Source organism: Panthera leo, chromosome B1 (assembly GCF_018350215.1).
Source record: "Panthera leo isolate Ple1 chromosome B1, P.leo_Ple1_pat1.1, whole genome shotgun sequence".
NCBI classification, from domain to species: domain Eukaryota; kingdom Metazoa; phylum Chordata; class Mammalia; order Carnivora; family Felidae; genus Panthera; species Panthera leo.
In genome coordinates, this window is record NC_056682.1 from 41861774 (window position 1) to 41882845 (window position 21072).

Below are 21072 nucleotides of genomic sequence, written 5' to 3' on the forward strand. Positions count from 1 at the left end.
TTAAAACTTATAATACAACCTGGAAATGGCTACAAATGTATTTCAAAATCACACTCCAGTACCTTTATATGTCTGTAATATCATTCATGTTCCATTAACAATTTTAAACCCATTTAAAGGCCTTGAAATTGTTCAAGGACTGTTTTAGAAGCATGGTTTTCTTGCTTTGGGCACAATAAGGGGATGAAAAATGTGATAAAGAAGGAAAATGAGACAGAGGGATTTATATCATATCCTGTAAACAAGTTGCAATTTGCCTTGCATTCTCCGAAAATCATTTTGCCTTTGTGGCTAATCCATGAAGGCAAACTATCATTGCAGGAGCTTGGCTGGGCCCCAACTGTAAGTAAAGGCAAAGCAGAACCAATGCCTGGAGAAGAAAGAAATCAGCCCTGAGCAAAGGAAAGGGATAGGTGATGGGAATTAGGTAGTGATAGATTCAAGGAGAATGCACATCAGAGCGGTACAGATTCAGAGTTCAGGATTGGTGCACTTGCTGGTGAGACACGTTAAGCATTATACGGACTGCAGTTTTTCATAGGCGCTGCCTCATTTGATTCTCACAGCAACCCTAATAAATATCACGTTCATTTTGTACACCGAGAAAAAGAAACTCATTTTAGCTATAAACAAATTAGACTGACTTGCTCAATATCACACAGCCAGATGGTGGTGGAGCTGCACTTGGGATCTGAACTTGTGACTGGTGGTGCTCTTTTCACTCTACCATCCTGCCACAGGTAGCAACTTGGGAGTTAAAACTGTAGGGTTCTTTAAAGGTGTGGGAAGTTCAGGTGGGCTCCCTGTTGAGCAAAGTAGTAGAAGAAAGATAGAACGAAGACGAGCTCAATTCTCCACGCTGGGTGTGGACCATTCAATACAGGCAGAAACCCATAGTCCTGCTGATCCTACAGGATGTGGAGCTTTATTTGTTCAACTGCTTTGCCTGCTTGCATGCAACTTGGGCTCTGATCAGTCCTCAGGCTTGCATATGATATCTTTTGTTTGCTTATGATATCTGACTTGGGAAGATCTCTTTTGATAGCTTATTAAGGAGGCTCTATCTAGCATGGGAGAACCAGAGATAAAGCCTTCTGTTGGAGATACTATGAGTGCCAACTCCCAGGAGGGGGTGGGGGGGGGCACTGTCCCAAGATCCTCATGTCAGGGAAGTGGGAGGGTGAGACAAGGCAGGGGATCTAAGATTTCCATCACAGTTGATCCTTGTATTGTTCTCTCTGCTGACCCATTCTTATTTTGAGGATAATTAAATATATTACGCACCCTACGCTTCAAGATCCCAGCGTTTTAACTTTAACTTTCTTCTTTAACTGTGTTTTCTAATCCTGAAATTTTGTTGGCTTTGTAACTTTGGGCAAGTCACTAAACCTATGTGAAACTTCACCCCACGTAATTCTCAGGAGCGTGGGGAAGTGTTTTTGATGAAAGTACTACTTTGCACTTACGGTCACTGGCTAAGTTTCCAAGGGCTTAAAATGCTTTCTCTTTCATAGTATTTGCTTCTGCTTTTCCTTCCCAGAGTCGAAAACATGCAAGCAAAGTCCGACTGTATTATATGCTTCACCCCAGGGATGGCGGGTGTCCTGCCAAGAGGCTCCGGTCAGAAAATGTGAGTATCTGGCACTGTCCGATAACCTTAGATGATTTGTTCCATTTGCTAAGAACTTTGCAAGTCTAGGAAGTATAGTCATGTCCACCTTAGCAGAAAAGCTAAGTGAGTAGAAATTATTCTCATTAAATACTACAGAAAATGTTACATGTAAGCAAGTGTTTTCCCTTTTTCCCGCCCAAACTTGCCAGTATGGTGTTGGAGAACTTTGTGATGATTCCACACTAGGGCAGAGCCAAGAAAGAATGTACAGAAGGAACAGAGAGCAGCTGGCTGAGGGAAGGCAGGAGCCATCAGAAGATAAACAAAAGTAGGAAGGATGGCCTAAGGAGAAAACCTGCCAGAAATATCAGATACTTTGCTATTAACATATTTTATTTTTTCTTTGGTGTCTAAAACTGAATGCCAATTTGTTCCTTTGTAAATACTGTGCATATCTTGCAAATAAAAATACTGAGGGTTTTGATCAGTGCCCCTCTCCCTGAGGGAACATTTACTTGGGAATAAAATGACAATTAGGAAGTTGCTTTGAGGATGTAAGGTCAGAGCAAAGGGTTTACTTCAGCCAGGCCAAAGCAGGGACTGATAAAATAAATATTCCTTCCTCCCAGTAGGGCTTACTTTTCCTAATGAGTGGAATATTCATATCCGTCCATTGCAGAGGTCCTCTGTGATAAACACTGCAGATGAAACAGAAATCGCTTGTCCTTTGAGCACTGAGGAAGCTGCAGGCATAGAATTTATGCCCTACACTCTTGCTTATGCTTGTGATTCCTTTCTCCTTCTGCTGCCTTATAGATGACAGTCTTCTTTTCTTATTAAAAATTAATATATGATCATTGAAGACACTTGACAAGAACCACACTTGTGTGTTCTTCACAAGAGAAAAAGAGAGAACAAGAGAACTGTGGATGACCATGAGTAGTGAGCATCAGGGCTAGTGTTAACGAATTCCAAGCACGCCTCTTACATTGCACACGAGCTATTCATGCGCAGGCTAATCTGGAACACTGTGGAGTTGTCTTTACTGCCTTGGTGAAGCAGCATTTAGAGCTTATTAGAGGGAAAAGATGTCACAAAAACTTTTCAAGCTGCTAAGAAGTGGGACAGAGACTGGTTCTGTCAGCTCTTAGCCTTATGACCTTGGGCAAATAATTGATCTCTCTCAACCTGTTTCCTCAATGAGACTATAATAATCACCCTTTCCTCACTGGGCTTCTGTGAGGTGTACTGTTATATGCAAAGTACTGAGGAAAGAGAGATGAATAAGGCCCAGATTTGCCTTAAAGAAACTCAGAGTGGAGTGAGGGAGATCAACATTGTATAAAAAAATTGCTGTAATTGCACAATGTAGGTGTTTAAGATTCTACACAAAATCCCATGGAGACAAAGGGCAAGTTATCCATGCCAGGACGAGTTGCTCAGGGATGGTGTTACTGAGAGTTGGCATTTGAGGTGGGGACCTTGGGCTTGAATGGATGGTACCAGTTGGAGGGGGGGGAGGAGACAGGTGCATTCTTGGGTGTATTCCTATCAAAATAACTTATTAAACCTCAGGAGAGTTGACCTGAGCCGGCTTTCATGTAGTCTAAGAATCTTGTAGCTACAGCAGAGTCCTGATTTCCATCTTTCCATTAGTGGAGAGGACAGAATTAGTTCCTTTCTCTGAAATTATTCAGCAATGATGCCCGTGTCACTTCATTCAGTAGCTTTTTCATGTCTTATTGTAATAGTCAAAAACAATAGGGTTCATATACATTTGACAATTAGCTCTTGGAACACAGATTATTTTCTATCTGCTCAAGTTCTAATCATGAATGTTGTACTTACTTATGTCTGAGCTCCTAGGGAGGGCTTGACTGGGCAGACAGAAGGGGGACACTGGGACTCAACTGGTGTTACTTGAGGACATGGTCTTTGCCATTCTGGTCAGACCCATGATTTACCCACTCAGGCCCTGGTTCTTCCAGTAGCACTGGGAATGATTTATGGAGCGGAAGATGTTTGGGTTTTTAGAGCAGGAATTATTTGCAAAGATTCTTTACCAAAGACCCCTTTGAGAACTTTTTCCTCTGGTGTATCCTGAGTTTTGAAAACTTGGATCTACTAATGGTCTATTTTTTTTTAAATGTTTATTTATTTATTTTGCAAGAGTGGACGGAAGAGGCAGAGAGACCGTATGTGTGGGTGTAAGCAGGGGAGGGGAAGAGAGAGAAGGAGAGAAAGAATCTCAAGCAGGCTCTGTGCTGTCAGTGCAGAGCCCAACATGGAGCTCTAACTCACAAACCATGAGATCATGACCTGAGCTGAAATCAAGAGTCAGACACTTCATCAACTGAGCCACCCAACCATTCCTGCCAACAATTTATTTATTAAATCATATTCTATAGCTTTCTGTAATCGTAGTATAAGACCAAATCAGTAAGCAGGAAAAGCAACATACTGACTCTACTTTTTGAAAGAGATTGTTGATGATTTTATGAGGGTGTGTTTGTGCATACATTTCATAGGTAAATACATCATTTACCTTAGGCATTTTGACATGCTGGATATAGCATGGAAGCCACCCCAGTCCCTCACTGGGGCTGTGAAAGTTGAAACTGGTAATTATTTGGCCAACTTTCTTTTGTACAGACTCATACCTTAGGGTTGAAAGGCTTAATATGCAAATAAACAATGGCCAGCCATATGGAAATAGAACTTTGATACACCTGAAACTAATATAACATTGGGTTTCAACTACACTTTAACTAAAATAAATAAACAAACAAACAAACAAACAAATAAATAAATAAATGAAAATAGAACTTTGAACCATAACCTGTAGCAACCATCCTGGGAGTCCAACCCATTAGTATATAGAAACCAGCCCCGGAAGCCTGCCTAAGTTAAACTTATAGGAAGTCAGACCGTTATCTCTAGTAACAATCCAGGAAGCCAAACCATAACCCCTGTAACAATAGGCCCCAAATGGTCTGGACTTGATTAATACTTGATAGCTTTTCTAATTTTTGTCCCTGCTCCCGGTTTGGAACCAGCCCAAGAAAACCAAATAGGCACTCCTAAACAATCACATAGGATGTCCACCTCTAGTTCGCCTACCTACAGCTTCCGCACACAAGCAGTCTCCAATCAGGGCATACCTGAGTCCTCCCCTTTATTCCATTACAAAGCTTTCCCACTTATCCGTTTGCCTTGGAGTCTTCTCCAAGGCAAGTGATGGTGACTGACATCCTTGCTCTAGTAAGCTCTAAATAAATAGCCTTTCTTTTTCTCATTTGGTTGGTCTTGTTTATTTCCACAGGGCTATAAAATGGGGATAAAAATAGCATCAGTGTACAGGTTTAGCATAAGGCCCAAATAAGATAACTTATTTATTCAGCACTTTATTTTCAAAGCTCTTTCTACCTGCATTATTATTATTGATTCCCTCTCCACAAATACCCTGTGTCTTAGAAGAATGTAACACTCTGTTCCACCTGCCTCTCCATCCTTGCACATCCTCCCCACTGCCCTGCTTCCTGGGGCTGTGACAGGTTTGTAGCCCAGTCTTGGCTGGAAATAGTTTCATGGCCACCCTGACTACCCAACAAAGTGAGTGACTTCCAAAAACAGAGAAAACTTGTTTCTGAGTCTCCAATCCCTGAATGCACTTGAACCTTGGCCCCACAGTGATCCCTAAAACTGATAGGGCTGATAAGTAATGGCAGCCATCCCTCCCTCCCTACTTCTTAGCCCTCTGGGAATATGCAGTAACTCCAAATCTACATACAGATGAACACAAGTGCCTATGATTATTCCCAGGGTCAATTGACATTTCTACTCCAGGTTATTTGACTTTGTTGTTGCTTTTCAAAAACTTAAAATTCATTTCTGCCTCCTAACCTGGTACTTCCAGCTTTTTAAATTCCCCCTTCGTGTGCTTCAAATGCTCATTCGGATCTTCTATGTTTTTTTTTTTTTTTCCCTGAAATCTTAGAGCAAGACATTTTCCTCCTGAGGCCACAGAGTAAAATTAAATGCGAAATAAATTGTTATAGTTGATTGCCTTAGAGAAATTTTCTGTAATCCTGTGAGCATTAGAGCCAAAAAGGAACGTAGAGCACATCTAGTTCATTGAGAGTCTCAGGTTTTCAAGATACTTTTTAGTATCTTCTCACTTGCTTTGGAAAAAAAAAATGTCTACTTAAGAAACAACATTTTTAAGTAAAAGGATGATTTCATTTTACCTTTAATTTTATTCTGTAAGGATAAGTAACTGCCAACAAAAACCACCAGTCAGTATTAAGAACATAGTGTTTTTACATCGAGTTAATAGAATTCCTCCTAAGTGGAAAAACTTGACATTTGGTTGGTGTAATCAAGCTTCTCACTTTTAAACACTTACATGATTTCCTATAGGTCTGGAATATTCAGCAGAGCTGGAACACCTCCAGGATCAGTTTCATGGGTCCCTAAAATCCTGGGTTCCAGGTCAGGAGGACTATCTAATCCGACTGTTTTGTGATGAAGGTGAAAAAAAGGTCCAAAGAAGTACCATGACTTGCCCAAATTGGTCAGGCCTGAGGCTGAGACCCTCCCTGCTTCCCTAAGTTCTATTCCTAGGCTTCTCCCACATATCTTGAAATTCTGTCTTATATTTAGACATTGAAGCCATTGCTGGGTCCAGAGCCAGAGAGCACTGCTGTTCTGGGGCAAAGTAATAATAGCTGGTGCTTAGCAGGTACCTCCTACTTATATTCTAAATGCTTTACATACATTAACACATTTAATCCTCACTCCTGTATAGGGTGGAAACTATCATTATCCCCAGTTTACAGAAAAGTAAACTGAAATAGAGAAATTAAGTCACTTGACTCTGGTCATACCGCTGGCAAGTGGCAAAGACAAGGCTGGGGAAACACAAAACAAAATGAAAGAAAATTCCTCTGGTTCTGCAAACTAGCTCACCATGCCACTTCCTGAGATAGGTGGTAATCAGCTAGTAAGGACATGGGCCCTTCCCCAGGAGAGATCAGGATCTAGTTCAGGTTGGGGGTGATCCAATGTGTGGTCATGTTTTGTAAGACAGTGTGGTGGCTGTGCAGGTGCTCCCATGGATACGGGTGCTCCCACAGACATATCCCAGGGTGTCATCTAGCACACTGGAGGGGTCCCCAACCTTTCCTGGTGGGATGGGGCAGGACAGAGTTGCCTGGAAAAAGTGACGCTGAACTGATTCTTGAGGGATACACGTGGGTGAGCCCAGTGAATGGGGGGGCAAAGTGCTCTTCTGAGTGTGGAGCCAAAATGAGTAATGTCTTCAGCGAAGCAAAATTCAAAGGTATTTCTAGAGTATAAAATGCCGGTGGGAGGCTGTGTTACTTTCCCAGGATGGCTGTAACAAATTACCACAAACTGGGTGGCTAAAAACAACAGAAATTTATTTTCTCACAGTCCTTGAGGCTCCAAGTCTGAATCAAGGTGTAGGCAGGGCCTCTCTCTGGAGGGTCTGATTGAAAATCGGTTCTGTGCTTCTCACCTCGCTGCTGGTGGTTGCTGGCAGCCTTCAGTGTTCCTTGGCTTGAGCTGCAACATGCCTGCCCACTTTTGTCATCACCTGGTCTCCTTCTTGCATGTATCTTCATGTGTTCTCTTCTCTTCTTATAAGAACGACAGTCATCCGAGTGACAGCTGCTATAATAATCCAGTGTGACCTCATTGTAATTAATCTGCAAAGACCCTATTTTCAAATGTCTCCTGTTGGAGGTAGACAAGAATTTGGGGGACACAGAATGCACTCAGTAGAGCCATGGAGACCAAAGTGAAGCGTGGGGTGGTGGGGAAAGGCCCGCACATCTGCTGTGTACAATATTAACATTTACTTTGTCAACATTTTCTGCTTTGTCAAGTGGTCTGCAGCTAAATTCATGAGCAGTTCGCAAAGATAGGTGCATTTACCCATCAAAGCTGTGTGCTTTGGCCTCCAGCTGTGTGTTTAGAGCTACAAGTGGGGATTTTGTCCCTGGCTCAGCTACATCTATTAGTTTTACAACTTTGTTTTGGACTTTCTAAACCTTAATTGCCGTGGTTATAATCAGGGCCTATAAACGCTGCCATGCCTACCTCTCAGAGTTGTTCAGGGACTCAAATAAAAGCTTCCTGTTTGTGGAGCCGCATGATAAATGGTAAAGTGTGTGTGTGTGTGTGTGTGTGTGTGTGTGTGTGTGTGTGTAGCATTCATTAATAGAGTTTTACATTTTTTGTCTATTGGTTCTGATCATTAGTCTCTTGTGCGATATACAACTTCTCTAGTCCAGTTAGGGGCAGGCCTGCTGTGTTCATGGAGAACACCTGAGGAAAGATTAGGGCACCAATAAGTGTGAGGTGGTGTTTATTGATGTGTCTTAAAACAAGGGTCAGAAAATAGCTGCTGGCCAAAGGTAGCCATGGCCTATTCTTGTAAAGTTTGTGAACTAAGAACGGTTTTTACATTCTTAAATGTTTGGGGGAAAAACCAAAAGAAGAATATACTGTCAAGTGAAAAATACATGAACTTCACCTTTTAATGTCCATAGACATAATCTTAGGAACATGACCACGCTCAGTCCTTTACAGCTTTATGCACAGGGCAGCGGCAGAGCTGGGCGGTTGCGATAGACTGTATGTCCCACAAGCCTAAACTGTTTCTCCTGTGTCCCTTCACAGAAAGTGTTTGCTGGCCCCCATATGAAGTGGACAGATTTGGTGAAGGAAGGGGGGCATTATCACTCCTCTTTTTGTGCATCTGTCTACTCACAGGGATGACACATTTTGGTCATTCCTTACTCTTTTTTTTTTAATAATTTTTTTTAATGTTTATTGATTTTTCAGAGAGAGGGCAGCGGGGGTGGGGGGGCGGTGGGCAGAGAGAGAGGGAGACACAGAATCTGAAGCAGGCTTCAGGCTCCGAGCTGTCAGCACAGAACATGATGCGGGGCTCAGACCCACAAACTGCAAGATCATGACCTGAGCTGAACACAGATGGTCAACTGACCGAGCCACCTAGGCTTGGAATGACCTATGTCATTCCAGACTCTTCAAGCTGCCTTGCCCTCTGTTCCTTTTGAGTTTTGGTTTATTGGGGGCCAGAAAGTTGAAGGTTTTGGCCAGTAGGAAGTATCATTCCAAACTCCTGAGCGAGAACTGACACTCTTGCTGATCTGCTTTGGTTTTTTTCAGTGCAGATCGCTTGAAATTTAGGAAGGGGTTACGTTATAAGAATTTGTTTGAAGTCTGCAACACTGTGGACACAATGAGGACACCTGGTTTTTTATGCCATCGGCACAGCAGCACCAGCTTATGGTAACCCAAGACTCTGGACTTTTTTGAGATAACCCTGATTTAGAATACTTGTTCTTGTCACTACAAATCAGTGGTATGTCCTGGAAAGTCCAATAATTCCTCTCCAAACTGTACCCAAAAGTGGAATCGAGATTCCAAATACACAGATAATAATTTAAAGGAAAAAAACAACAACCCAGAACTGCTCATTAATGTGAATGTGCAGTATGGCACTTGGCTCTACATGACTCTCTGGGCCCCATACTAGGTCTCCAGCTTGGCACTGTGCTTCTGAAACTCATTTATGCTAAAATATATACATAGTTACTACTTCTATCTAAAATCTGATCCAGAGGGGAGAAAAAAAAGGATTCCCCCAAAGGCAGCTATGAAAATAATTTTTCCCCCACAACAGAGGTAGTGTAGTCGGTCTTTGATTTTACTGTTAACACATCATTGGATATATTCTCTTGTTAGCTGGCCACGAATGAAGCCCTCTTTATGTGTCAAGCCTGATACTAAATACTTGATAGATATTTCATTTGAACTTTACAAATGCAAGTAGGAATCTTTACTGCCTCTATTTTAAAAGGGGTGAAGCCTGAAGCTTAGGTCAAATATCTTACGTAAACTCACAGACCTTGTTGTGAATGATACAGCCAAGGTTCGAACACAATACGATTTGGCTCTAGAACTCCATATTACTATGTATTCTTCATTTATTCCCTTTTTAAAAGAAATGTTAATTGACTTCCTACTAAGAGTCAGGTACTTTGTTGATTGCGAGAATTTAATGGTGAAGGAAACACATGCAGTTGGTATTGACAGAATTTACAGGGTAGTGGGGGAAACGGCCATTATTTTTTTTTAAAAATCATACAAATACACAAATACACAAAAGCACAAAATGGGGAGATCATAGGTCTTTGGGATCAGAGAAACCCTCCCTGAACAAATGATGCTTCAGCTGTGTCTGAAAGGTGAGGATGGTTTAACTAGTCAAAGAGATAACGGGAGGCCAAAGAATGCCAGGCAGAGGGGACGGCATGGTCAAAGGCCCTGCAGTCAAAGAAATCACGGCACACTTAAGGAAGAAAATGAAAGCCAGCGTTGCTGGTGTTCAGAGATGGAAGCAGGCAGTGATGTCAGATGCAGAGAATGGATTAATGGAAAAAGGAGCAGAGGTGAATGGTTGAGCATCAGGCTTTCAATAGGCCACCGAGAGTATGGCTGAGGATGAGGCTAATGACAGCAGCAAACAATGAGAAATACATAAATTCGAGGGATAATTAAGTCAGTAAAAATGGATCAATTGGATAATAGATGTGAAGCAGAAGAAGGTTTCCAAATGGCTTCCAGTTCAGAACTTGCACTGGGTGGCTGTTGCCTCTCCTGCAGCCACAGTAGTCTTCTTCCTCCTTAAGGGCCAGAGAGCAGGGAGACCTGACCATGGGGAAAAGATGTGAGGAAAACCCTTTCTCGAGGTTGTTCCATATTAATCCAGGCTGAGCGGAACTGAAGTTGCATAGAGGTAAATTTGCCTCCAGTGCAGGGGTAGAGGACAGCAAGTGACTGGTGGACTTTTGTCTTCAGAGTTTCTTCCCAGTGGAGGTTTTCTACATTTCTAATGGGGAGGGTGAAGCCATGCCAGTGGCCAGGCCAGAAGTTGGATCCCACAGAGGCACAGGCTAGAGGTTCTCTACAGGTGGTTCTCTACAGGTGTTGTCCAGTGTCAGGACAGTGTGCTGAATGAATTCAAGGCTGTCACCAAGTGCCAGGGCTGGGGAGAGGATAGTATCAGTACCCTGGAGGACTTCTAGAGAGAGATGCCGAAGTTGTCGGTGGTTAAACCATGTGCATCCAGTAGGAAGACCGGGGCTATTTAAGGAGATGGAACAGCTCAGATGTGGTCTTAAGACCTAGATCCAGTGACTCCCAGTGGGTCCATCCTATTCCTCCTTAGTTGGAAAGGCAGAGATAGTAAGACCCACAGTTTTAGACTTTATGAGGGCAGGGGCCTTAACTTATTAATCTTTATACCCCTTCCCACAGGGGCATTCCATAAATTACTGTTCATATTTTCATGATAAGATATTATCTTATTTTTTTCTTTAAAATCATTATGATTAAAAAATAGTTTTAATTAAAAAAAACTATCATTTGTATGGAAAATCATACAGAGTATTACCATGAAATTATATTTTGGTTATATCCGTATAAAAGTGCCTTTGTTAAAAGAAGATTTTGTGAAATTGGGTTTAAGAAAATCTGAGAACTATGGACACTGTTTCAATGAGAATCTTCTCCAGGTTCTTGGTCTCATGTGGGTGATCTTCAAACAGGAAACACGTAAGGAAAGGGGGAGGATTTGGGAGATCATGCTGTCATAGCACAGGCTGGTCTCCCCAGCAGGTGCTTCTGGTGGGGACCCACATGTTCAGGCTCCATCTGGCCAGTGTGTAACCACCCTGCCCTGGCAGACCTGCTCACTTATTTAGCTTCCTTCTCACTGGCTGCTCTGAGATGAGCGGTTGTCTGTCTTTTCTTGTCTGCCCTTGAGGCTTGACCCTATTTTACCACATATCAAGGCTGTTTGTGCAGAAGTTGAGGTGTAGCTAATGGAGGTAAATGTCCTTCCCGGATCCCCACCCAATTTCAGCCATAAGAAAAAAGGAAACTGATAGGAAGTTCTTCTCTGTAGGATATTTTGGTGTTGCCTCCAGAGTAAACAGGTGGATCATACTTACTGGATGATGCAAAACATGGAAGAGTAGAGGTCAAATGCCTTAACATGTCTTTCACTTTGCACACCAAATGGGCTCTTGAACACAAATCAAAGTATGTTTTTGTTTAGGGTAGTTAATAAAGGAATTCTGGGGATGACAGACCTCTCTAATGTCAGCTCTGAGATGTCAGCCTATATGTTGGGTTTCCTTTCAGAGGGCCAGCAGGGGTTTCCAGAAGCCTCTACCCAGCTTAATGCAGCTTGATGCCTCACGAACATGTGGCAGCTGGGTTCTTGGGCTCTTTGCCCTGTCTGCTGTGTTTCCTCTTTTCAGGTGTCTGCCTCTCAAGCTATCTTTCCTGTGTCAGTATTTTCCCCCGATACATAGATTTCCTTGATTCACATCCTAGAGTCTCACAAAACCTAAGTTTGTTCTTCTCTGAAATCCCAACTCTTTCCTGAAAACTTTTACCACCCACTTTTAATCATTTTAAAATGGGGCCCATTTATCTCCATCTCTTCCCTGGCTACAGGGAGGGGTGTGAGAGGGTGTTCCCTCCCTTCTTTCCTTTGTCCTACACAGCACAGTGAGTCTTTACTCTCTAAGGCTATGTCATAAATCATGCCTGCTGTCTTCCCATTAGGCGACCCCACGTGCCCTCTCTGTTTCTCCTTAGTCACCTATGGGCATTCCTCATGCTCAGAATATTATTCTTGCAGAACAAAGAAGTCTGTTTCCTTCACTACATTCTGGTTTGTGACTGTTTGGCTTTGTTTGGGTTGATATGTTCTTTTAGAAATATATATTTTTTCTTCTTGCCCTAGAAGCAGCCAAGGGTTGTGCCGTTAGAATACAAGATACATTTATAACTTCATGTGACCTGGATTTGGTGCAGGTAATGCTGAGACAATGATGAATGTCCCCTGATACACACCAGAAAGCCTAGAGAAAATACATTTGAAAAATAGGGATGATGCCCTGAGTTCTACTAATTTGAAGTAAAATGTCTTTTTGGACTTGAATCTGGCAAATCTTTCTCATGTACCTGCCCCCGATCACAGACGATATTGGGAGCTCTGCCTATGTGGTCTTAGGTAATTCTCAGAGAATTTTATTGTGTGAGCATTACCAATGCCCACTTTGTAAATGAGATAAAGAACGTTCAGAGAGGAATAGAAGCATACAAAACTAGAGATCATCTAACTCTAGGGCCTTTTCCACCCAGCCACATCTCTGTGGCTGCCTTTGGTGCATTTCACTTCTGGCTCAGCCATTTCACATATCAGTGACATTAGTAGTTCTAGGTTCCTATAGGACACTCTTTATGGGAGTGGCTCAATGAATTCTTCTGCTCAGGGCTCCAGTGAGCTAGGACAATATTCACTGGGCCATCCTAATCCTGTTCATTTCTTCTCAGGTTCCTACTGAGGGCTGATGGCCTTACAGACATATTGAAAATCTGAGAGGTGGTTACTATGGTGCCACCCAATTCAGTGTCATGTAAAGGAATAGTGCAGGCGTTGGGGACTGCCCTGGGATTGAATATGGCCTCCAATTCCTGCTAGTGGGGTAGGCTTTGTCAAGTTCCTTGATCTTTCTAAGACTTAGTTTTGTCATCTGAAAAATGGTGGCAATAGCCCGTTTATCCATGACTACTGTGAAGGATGAAAGTGATCATGTAAATGCAAAGCAGGGAGCACAGGGCCTGGGAGGTGGGTGCCCAACAACTGTCACTCGTTCCTCCTTTCCTTTTTTTATGTTTATTTATTTTTGAGAGAGAGAGAGAGAGAGACAGAGAGAGAGGGAGACATAGAATCTGAAGCAGGCTCCAGACTTTGACCTGTCAGCACAGAGCCTCATGTGGGGCTTGAACTCACAAAACGTGAGATCATGACCTGAGTCAAAGTCGGACACTTCATTGAGCCACCCAGGCACCCTACACTCCTTCCTCCTTTCTAATGCACTGGGTAAGGGTTGTATTTCCTTCTGATACTATATTTGACTGGGAGAAAACACAACAAGCTGATTAGAGTGAGCTGGCGGGGGAAATTCATAGGTCTGTATTCTAGGACTAAATAAATGCTGTTGAAAGAGATGTTTTCAATAGAAGCCCTAAGTAATTGCCAAGGAACCAGAGAAACTGAAAATATTACAGTGTTCAATAACATTCTTGTTTTAAAGAACCTAAACTAATACAAAGAGGGAAAAATATGGTGTTGGCATTAGCACATTGGAGTGTTGCTTGGAGGAACGCGTACGTCTTGTCATTACTTGGCTGTTATCCAATGCCAATATTTCAGTCTGGCTGGAAGAGAGTCAGATATTTGGAGCAGCTCCGGGTGATAGAACGTACTCCCCTCGGTCACATGCACGGTGCTGTTGCTCATATTCCCCTCCCTCCTGCTCACAGGTGGCATCATGCAGTCATGGCACAGTGACTTTAATAGATATTAAAAATGTGGCTGTTTGAGCGTGTCATTCTCTAAACCCTATCGAAACTCTCTATGGAGCATATGTGAGTGACTGTGGACCAGGGCCATTACTTGCTTGCAACAGGAACCGTTCCTCTTGATCTGTGACATTGAATAGCCAAATAGTCTTGTAATCATGTCTAATTTGTCTATTAGTTTTGTCTTTTTGCCAAGTGTAGTTAAAATTGTGTAGAGAAGGAGATGATTTTTATTGTGAATTCCTCGTGGGAAAAAGGCATTTTTCTTCAGAGTTATTAACTCGGTTTTACAGCTGACCTTTAAAGGAATGTCTATGACTTTAGATACTCAAGAGCTCAGCAAATGTTATCATCCATATAGTCATTATAGTTTGGGCTATAAGCACTGAATGTATATCATAAGATACGATGTTGGTTTTCTTTTTTAATTTTTGAGATTTTATTGTAAAGGAAAAAAATCTTGTTTTATTGGTGTACTGAGTGATGGTTGACCTTTTTTAATTAAATTTCCTCTTCACATTTCAGCTGTACATAACCCTAGAAGGTCACTGGTTGGCATTAGCAACCCCAGAAATGAATGGTCATGATGTCATGTCCTAGAATTGACAAATTAGTTTGTTTGATTTCTCATTATCCATTGTATCCATTGTTGTAATGGGGGATGGAAACATTCAAGATGGATTTATGACCTGAAATTTCCTGGAGACTAAGAAATAAGGGTCTTTAATGTATTTTTCCTGCCCATCCCTTTCTCCATACAGATTTTTTATTTTTATATATTTTTTGCATTGTGACATAGTGTCCTGGACAGCAGTTCTCTGCTTTCATAGCTAATTATGCAAAAAGGAGAGAAGGAGAAGGAAAGGGAAGAGAAAAAGAAGAAAAAAAGGGCTATCAAGGCAAAAGTAAATTGTAACCAAAATATCTGAGCTTGGAAGGGATTTTAAGTCTTCTCAATGCAAGTCTTGTCACCTAGAAATAAAACAGAAAACTGTTAGTCCTGTCTGCATTTCACTTGGACTTCAAGAAAGTGAAATCCAAGAAAGTTAGTCCTCCTCTGGACTAAGTGATCACTTGCTGCTTTCCAATTTTAATTAACTGTGATTTAAATATTTTCTGGGAACCGATATTTATGATTCATAAATGAGATGAGTGGATTGTTTATAATTTCAAATATTTCTTTTATTTTCTAATGTAGTAATATTTTAGGCATGTAATCCATTAATAATTGCTTTGTGTATATTCCAGACATAGAGTAAGTGGTGAGCAAAGCCAGACCCAGAGTCCTTGCCTTCAGTTGAAATGGCAATTCTGATAAATACTATGGTCAAGTGGGTATGGAGCTGAGAGAGATTGTTCAGAAGAGGTGACTTGTATGGGAATTGAGGGAGGATTTCTCTGGGCAGTGATTCCTAAGTAGCATCTGAAGGGTGCACAGGCATTAACTGGACAAAGAGGTAAGGGAAGACTATTCCAGGGAGAGGGAACAGCCTTTGGGGATAGACAGAAGGTGAGCAGGACTCGTGCAGAACACAGCAAGTGTGATGGTAGAAGAGGCTAGAAGGGTCCTGAAGTAAGGGCAGACCCCTTTTTAGGGGGAGGGTGACAGTGTAATTTATCATCCAAACCAGGACGTAACAGTGAAAGGGCACTTTCACAGTAATGAAACTGAACAACAGGTGAACTCAATATGTAGGGTGGAAGATTATTTACAAGCCATTTTAAGAAGTTTGGGTTTTTATTTTAAGTGCAACCAAAGTCTATTGAAAGGTTTTAAGCCAGAAGACTAAAATAATCAGATTTGGCTTTCAATAATTATTCTGACCCCTATGTTCTTGCGTATTATTTACAGTAGCCAAAATATGGACGCAATCTAAGTGTCCATCAATGATGGATGAAGGGATAAAGATGTCACACACACACACACACACACACACACACACACACACACACACAAAACCATAAAAAAGAATAAAATCTTATCATTTTTGATAATACGGATGGACCTTGAGGCCAGACAGAAAAGACAAATATTGCATGATTTCACTTCTATGTGAAATCTAAACAAACAAAGCAAAACCCTGACTGATAGATACAGAGAATAAACTGGTGATTACCAGAAGGGAGGGGTGGGAGTGGGCAAAATGATTGAAAGTGATCAAGAGGTACGGAGTTCCACAGTTTAGAAATAAATAAGTCATGCAGCTGTAAGTACAGCATGGGGAATACAGTCAATAATATTGTATTAACTTTGTATGGTGACAGATGGTCACTAGACTTACTGTGGTGATCAGTTTGTAGTATATGCAAATGTTGAATCACTGTTCTGTACACCTGAAACTCATATTAAATTATATGTTAGTTTTTCTTCAATGAAAATAAATATGAAAATAAAAAGTACTCTGTTGCCATGTATAGAAAAGTCTAAAGGAAGCCCCAGAATGGAGTGGGTGGACCTGTTAGGTGTCTGTTGTAGAGATTTAGGGAAATAAGAAGTTAGCAGAGATCAGAAGGGAGCAGACATGAGAGAATTTAAAGTTAACATCATCAATGGAGAACTGATTGCACTACAGGCCCTAATCTGTTTCCACCTCTTTTGGGTTTAATTTTTTTTAACGTTTATTCATTTTTGAGAGAGAGAGAGAGACAGAGCATGGGTGGGGGAGGGGCAGAGAAAGAGAGACAGAGACACAGAGTCTGAAGTAGGCTCCAGGCTCCGAGCTGTCAGCACAGAGTCCGATGCAAGGCTTGAACCCAAGGACCGCGAGATCATGACCTGAGCTGAAGTCAGATGCTTGACCAACTGAGCCACCCAGGTGCCCCTGTTTCCACCTCTGTGTCCAGGCCCTTTAGTATTATCCTCCTAGCCTGACTCAGGGCTTAGCCAGGCACTTTGCTTTCACTGGTGGGCTAGCAGCAAACCCATCACAAGCAGAGCTTTGAAAAACATGTGGGCCTTGCACTTAGGCTCTTGATACACTTGGACTCTTGCAACCAGTCTGGGCTAGCTGAGAGAACATGTGGAGAGAGTAAGCATCATAAATCTCGAAACCTAGCCAGCGTCAGCCAAGTGAACAGCTGACTGCAAACGTGGAGAGCAGGTGAGCCTGGCTCGGACCTGGAGAACCACTCAGCTGAGCCCTGCCTGCCTTGCCGACCTGCTGAGTCATGGAGTTAAACAAACAGTTGTGGTTTTAGACCATTAAGTTTTGGCGTGGTTTGTTACATAGCAGTAGATACAAGAGCTGTTCATTGAGAGGAGACTGTGGAAGAGAGCCTGTTTAGTTTAGACATGTTGACTTGGAGAAGCAGTTAGGACAGTTAGGAGATGACATGAAACAGGAGTGTGTTATGTAAGGGAAGCGTAGTTGATTATTATCAAAGTAATGAATGAGGATAAAACTAGCTATAAAACAAAATTTTGCACATTTTACTATATTATGTTCAATACCACAATAATGAATGGTCTATTTTTGTTTCCCAAGAGGGGAGTTGAGTGATGAGAACTAACAAATATCAAATGTCCCTTGGCTTTCTTACTTTCTGACACATGGGGTTGAGGGAGAGTGGTTCCGGTGACCTTAGAGACAGCATAGGATAAACCCATTCTCTAGCTGGAAGCGGGGCAATGTTGTCTAGCAGCTCATGCTCTGGGCTCAGTTGGGTAGTCAGAAGTCTTTTTTCAGTACCTTTATTTCCTCTCAGGGCCACTGTGTTTGACTCTTAGACACTCTCTTCACCTCTCCTCCAAAGCCTTTGTTTGGGAAAGGACCTTATAAGCTAATTCATACTAAGGTGTGAATGACTGATAAGCCTAAGTCTTTTGTTTTGCTCAGAACACTAAATATTTTTTTTGTACTTTTTAAAAATTGGGGTATAATAGACATAGACTAGTGTATTAGTTTCAGATGTATAATGATAATTCAAAATTTATTACAAAATAACCACTATAATAAATCTGGTTAACATCTGTCACTGCACACATAGTTACAATTTTTTTTCTCTTGTGGTAACAACTTTAAAGATTTATTGTTTTAGCAACTTTTAAATATACAATACAGTATTATTAACTATGATTACCACACTGTACCTTGTATCCCCATGATTTTATTTTATAACTGGAAGTTTGCACTTCTTCACAACCTTTACCCATTTCATCTATCTCCCCCACTCCCTCCACCTCTGGAAACCACCAATCTGTTCTGTGTATCTACAGTCATGTTTTGTATGTTTTTGTTTTTTAGATTCACAAGTGAGATCATATAGTGTTTGTCCTTCTTTAATTTGTTTCACTTCATAATGCCTTCAGCGTTCACCCATGTTGTCACAAACAGCAAAATTTATTCCTTTATGGCAAAGTAATATTCCTCTGAGTGTTTGTGTGTGTGTGTGTGTGTGTGTATGCATCTTAATCTTAAGCAAGAAATCTTAAACATTAAATCTTAAATGAGAAATCTCTCTCTGTTCTGGAAAATGCAATTGTTTTTAAGTGTATTTATTTTGATAGAGCACAAGCAGGGGATGGGCAGAGAGAGGGAGAGAGAGAGGGTGGAAAATACAATTATATGAGTGTAGGGAGGATGTTTTCATATGCCACTTAGTTGGATTACTACTCTGCAGTTTGCTCTTATATATTGAAAATAGAGCCTATGGACCCAGAATTGTGGACTTTTAGGTGTTTTCAATCCAGAATAACCACACTTCAGTGGACTTATCTTTTATCCCCACAAAAACCTGTTTCCCTTCTTATATGTCCTTTTAAGATTTCATAATACCAAACTTCCTCCATTTCCTCAGGCTGAAAACTATTGAATTACATTTGGCTCTGCTCACCTGCTACATCCTGATCCTGGGATTCTGCCCTGTCTGACCCTGTTCACCTCGTCTTTGTCCCTTCTTGCTATTTCAGAAGTAGATCAAGCCTTCATCAACTCCCACTTGGCTTGAGGCCTCTGCCTCCTGACCCTTGTTCTAAATCTCTCTTGTCTTCTACCTAGCCTAGAAGTTTTGTCACCGGAATTACCTTTCTTGTATCTAGATCTGATCTTGTCCCCATCCTCTTTATACAGCTTTGATGATGCACTTTCTTATAAGATAAAACCCAAACTTCATGACAGAGCACCCATGGCCTCTTCTGAGGGCTTGCATTACTTGTTATTTTTGCTTAAATTAGATAGGAATTGCAGGATACCAAGGGCAAAGACTGGCCCAAGGATTTCCCAGCCGCGTGTGGTGTCCGTAGTTTTTTGTGTCTGTCTGAAGATGCAGTTCTGGGACTGTGCAGGGGACCTATATCCAGGGCTGGTGTTGCTCAGTAACTCATTTGAGGGACGCTTGTGAGTTAGAATGAAACAGTTCTAGGTGACTACACGACAGAGGGTGTTGGAAGTGGCAGAGAACCCATGTATTCTTTTACTTAGGACAGAAATGGCAGACCCTTGGATATATCTGATCACATTGATTTTACCTCCCTTGGGACACTGATGAGCAGGATGTCCCTGTGTTTTACAGAAACATAAAAGAAATCAAGCATTATGATTCAACCAGATGGGAGCTACAGATAGGTCATGCCCCATGGCCTTTCCTCTATGTCTCTACCCCACTACCCAGTTCCCACCCTTGGGCAGGGCTGTCTTCTATGTCTGCTGGCCAGGGGCCCAGAGTTCTTGGAGAATCTGGGCAAAGAACCCAGGACGATAGACACAATCTGTGAATCAATCCCTTTGACTTCCCTCAAGAGACATCTAATATGCAGTGCCAGGGAACCTTCGGTCCCAGGTATGTGATTTTCTCCAAAGACTCCCTTTATAGGCCTTCATTATTCCATCCCAGTGAACCTTGTGGACTCCATTCCTGGCATTTACTCAGATGGGCCCTAAGATCATGTCAAATCAGATACTCCCCATCCCTGGAAAGATTCACCATTAACCTTGTTTCATTTTGTTAAAGCTCTTCACCCTCCCACAATGAGTGCCTGTTCTTCCCTTTCTATACCTTGAGAAGCCCACCTCTCATTCATGGTCCGGCTTGAATAGCACCTGCATCATGAAGACCACCATGACCTATGACCCCTTCTCAGCGTTCTGTTTTGCATTATGTATGTATGTGTGCTTCCTGTATACCAAGGGCTCCCCTCTCTCCATGATAAGATCCAGAGGGCAAGGATTGTATTAGTCCTTTTTCATGGAGGTACTTAGTGCATACAGGGTGGGTGAATCTATGAACGACAGAATGGCCCTTGAGTTGCAGCCAGACATCTGTCGGTGTAGAATGTCATTACTTTTAAAGTGGACTTTTTGGTTCTTAGGAAATGCATAGCGGGCAACCTCGAATCAGCTGTCTGGGGTTCCTGCCTGACATCGTGGGACTGTTAGGAAATAATCAGGATGAAAGCTCCCTGCTCAGCTGTCATCTTGGGTTACTGCTTTCAGGTGTTAACTGAAATGACCCAATTAAGCAAGTGTTTTAAAGCCCTGAATTCTTGTGGAATAGAGAAAAAGCTCAATTATTCAAAGGCTCCTTTCAAACAAGTCTCCCTTTTGCAGACGCAGAAACCAGGTTACCATTTTGTCAAACAGAACTATTTAGTTATTTCCATTTCTGATTACAAAATGATATACAATGATTATTATTTCCTATATTGTTTTATTTTAGTTAAAAATGAAAATCTCTTTCTTGAGAGATATCATTGTTAACAGTGTGGTAGAGATCCTTTCTGGTTTTTTTACTTGGGTCATACCTGCATATATATGTATATGTTGCATATATATAACATTTTGATCATTATGTTTCTATACGTATGTATACATATATAACATTTAGATATAAGTTATATATAATTATATATTAACTATATACATATATACGTATTGGCAGAAATGGGATCACACCATAATAATGTTCTGTGTAATAAAACAGTTTAGTCAAGTTCTATACCAACACTTAATATGTACATCTTATCATTT

At 41.5% G+C, this 21072-nt stretch overlaps 1 protein-coding gene across 1 annotated transcript in view; it reads left to right on the forward strand.

The window, feature by feature from the left end:
- ZMAT4 (zinc finger matrin-type 4) overlaps window positions 1-21072 on the forward strand; it is a 254802-nt gene that overhangs the window by 50128 nt on the left and 183602 nt on the right. The window contains exon 2 of the mRNA XM_042936666.1: window positions 1541-1630. Within this exon, the coding sequence (XP_042792600.1) occupies window positions 1541-1630 (90 nt within the window). The remainder of the gene's footprint in view (window positions 1-1540; window positions 1631-21072) is intronic.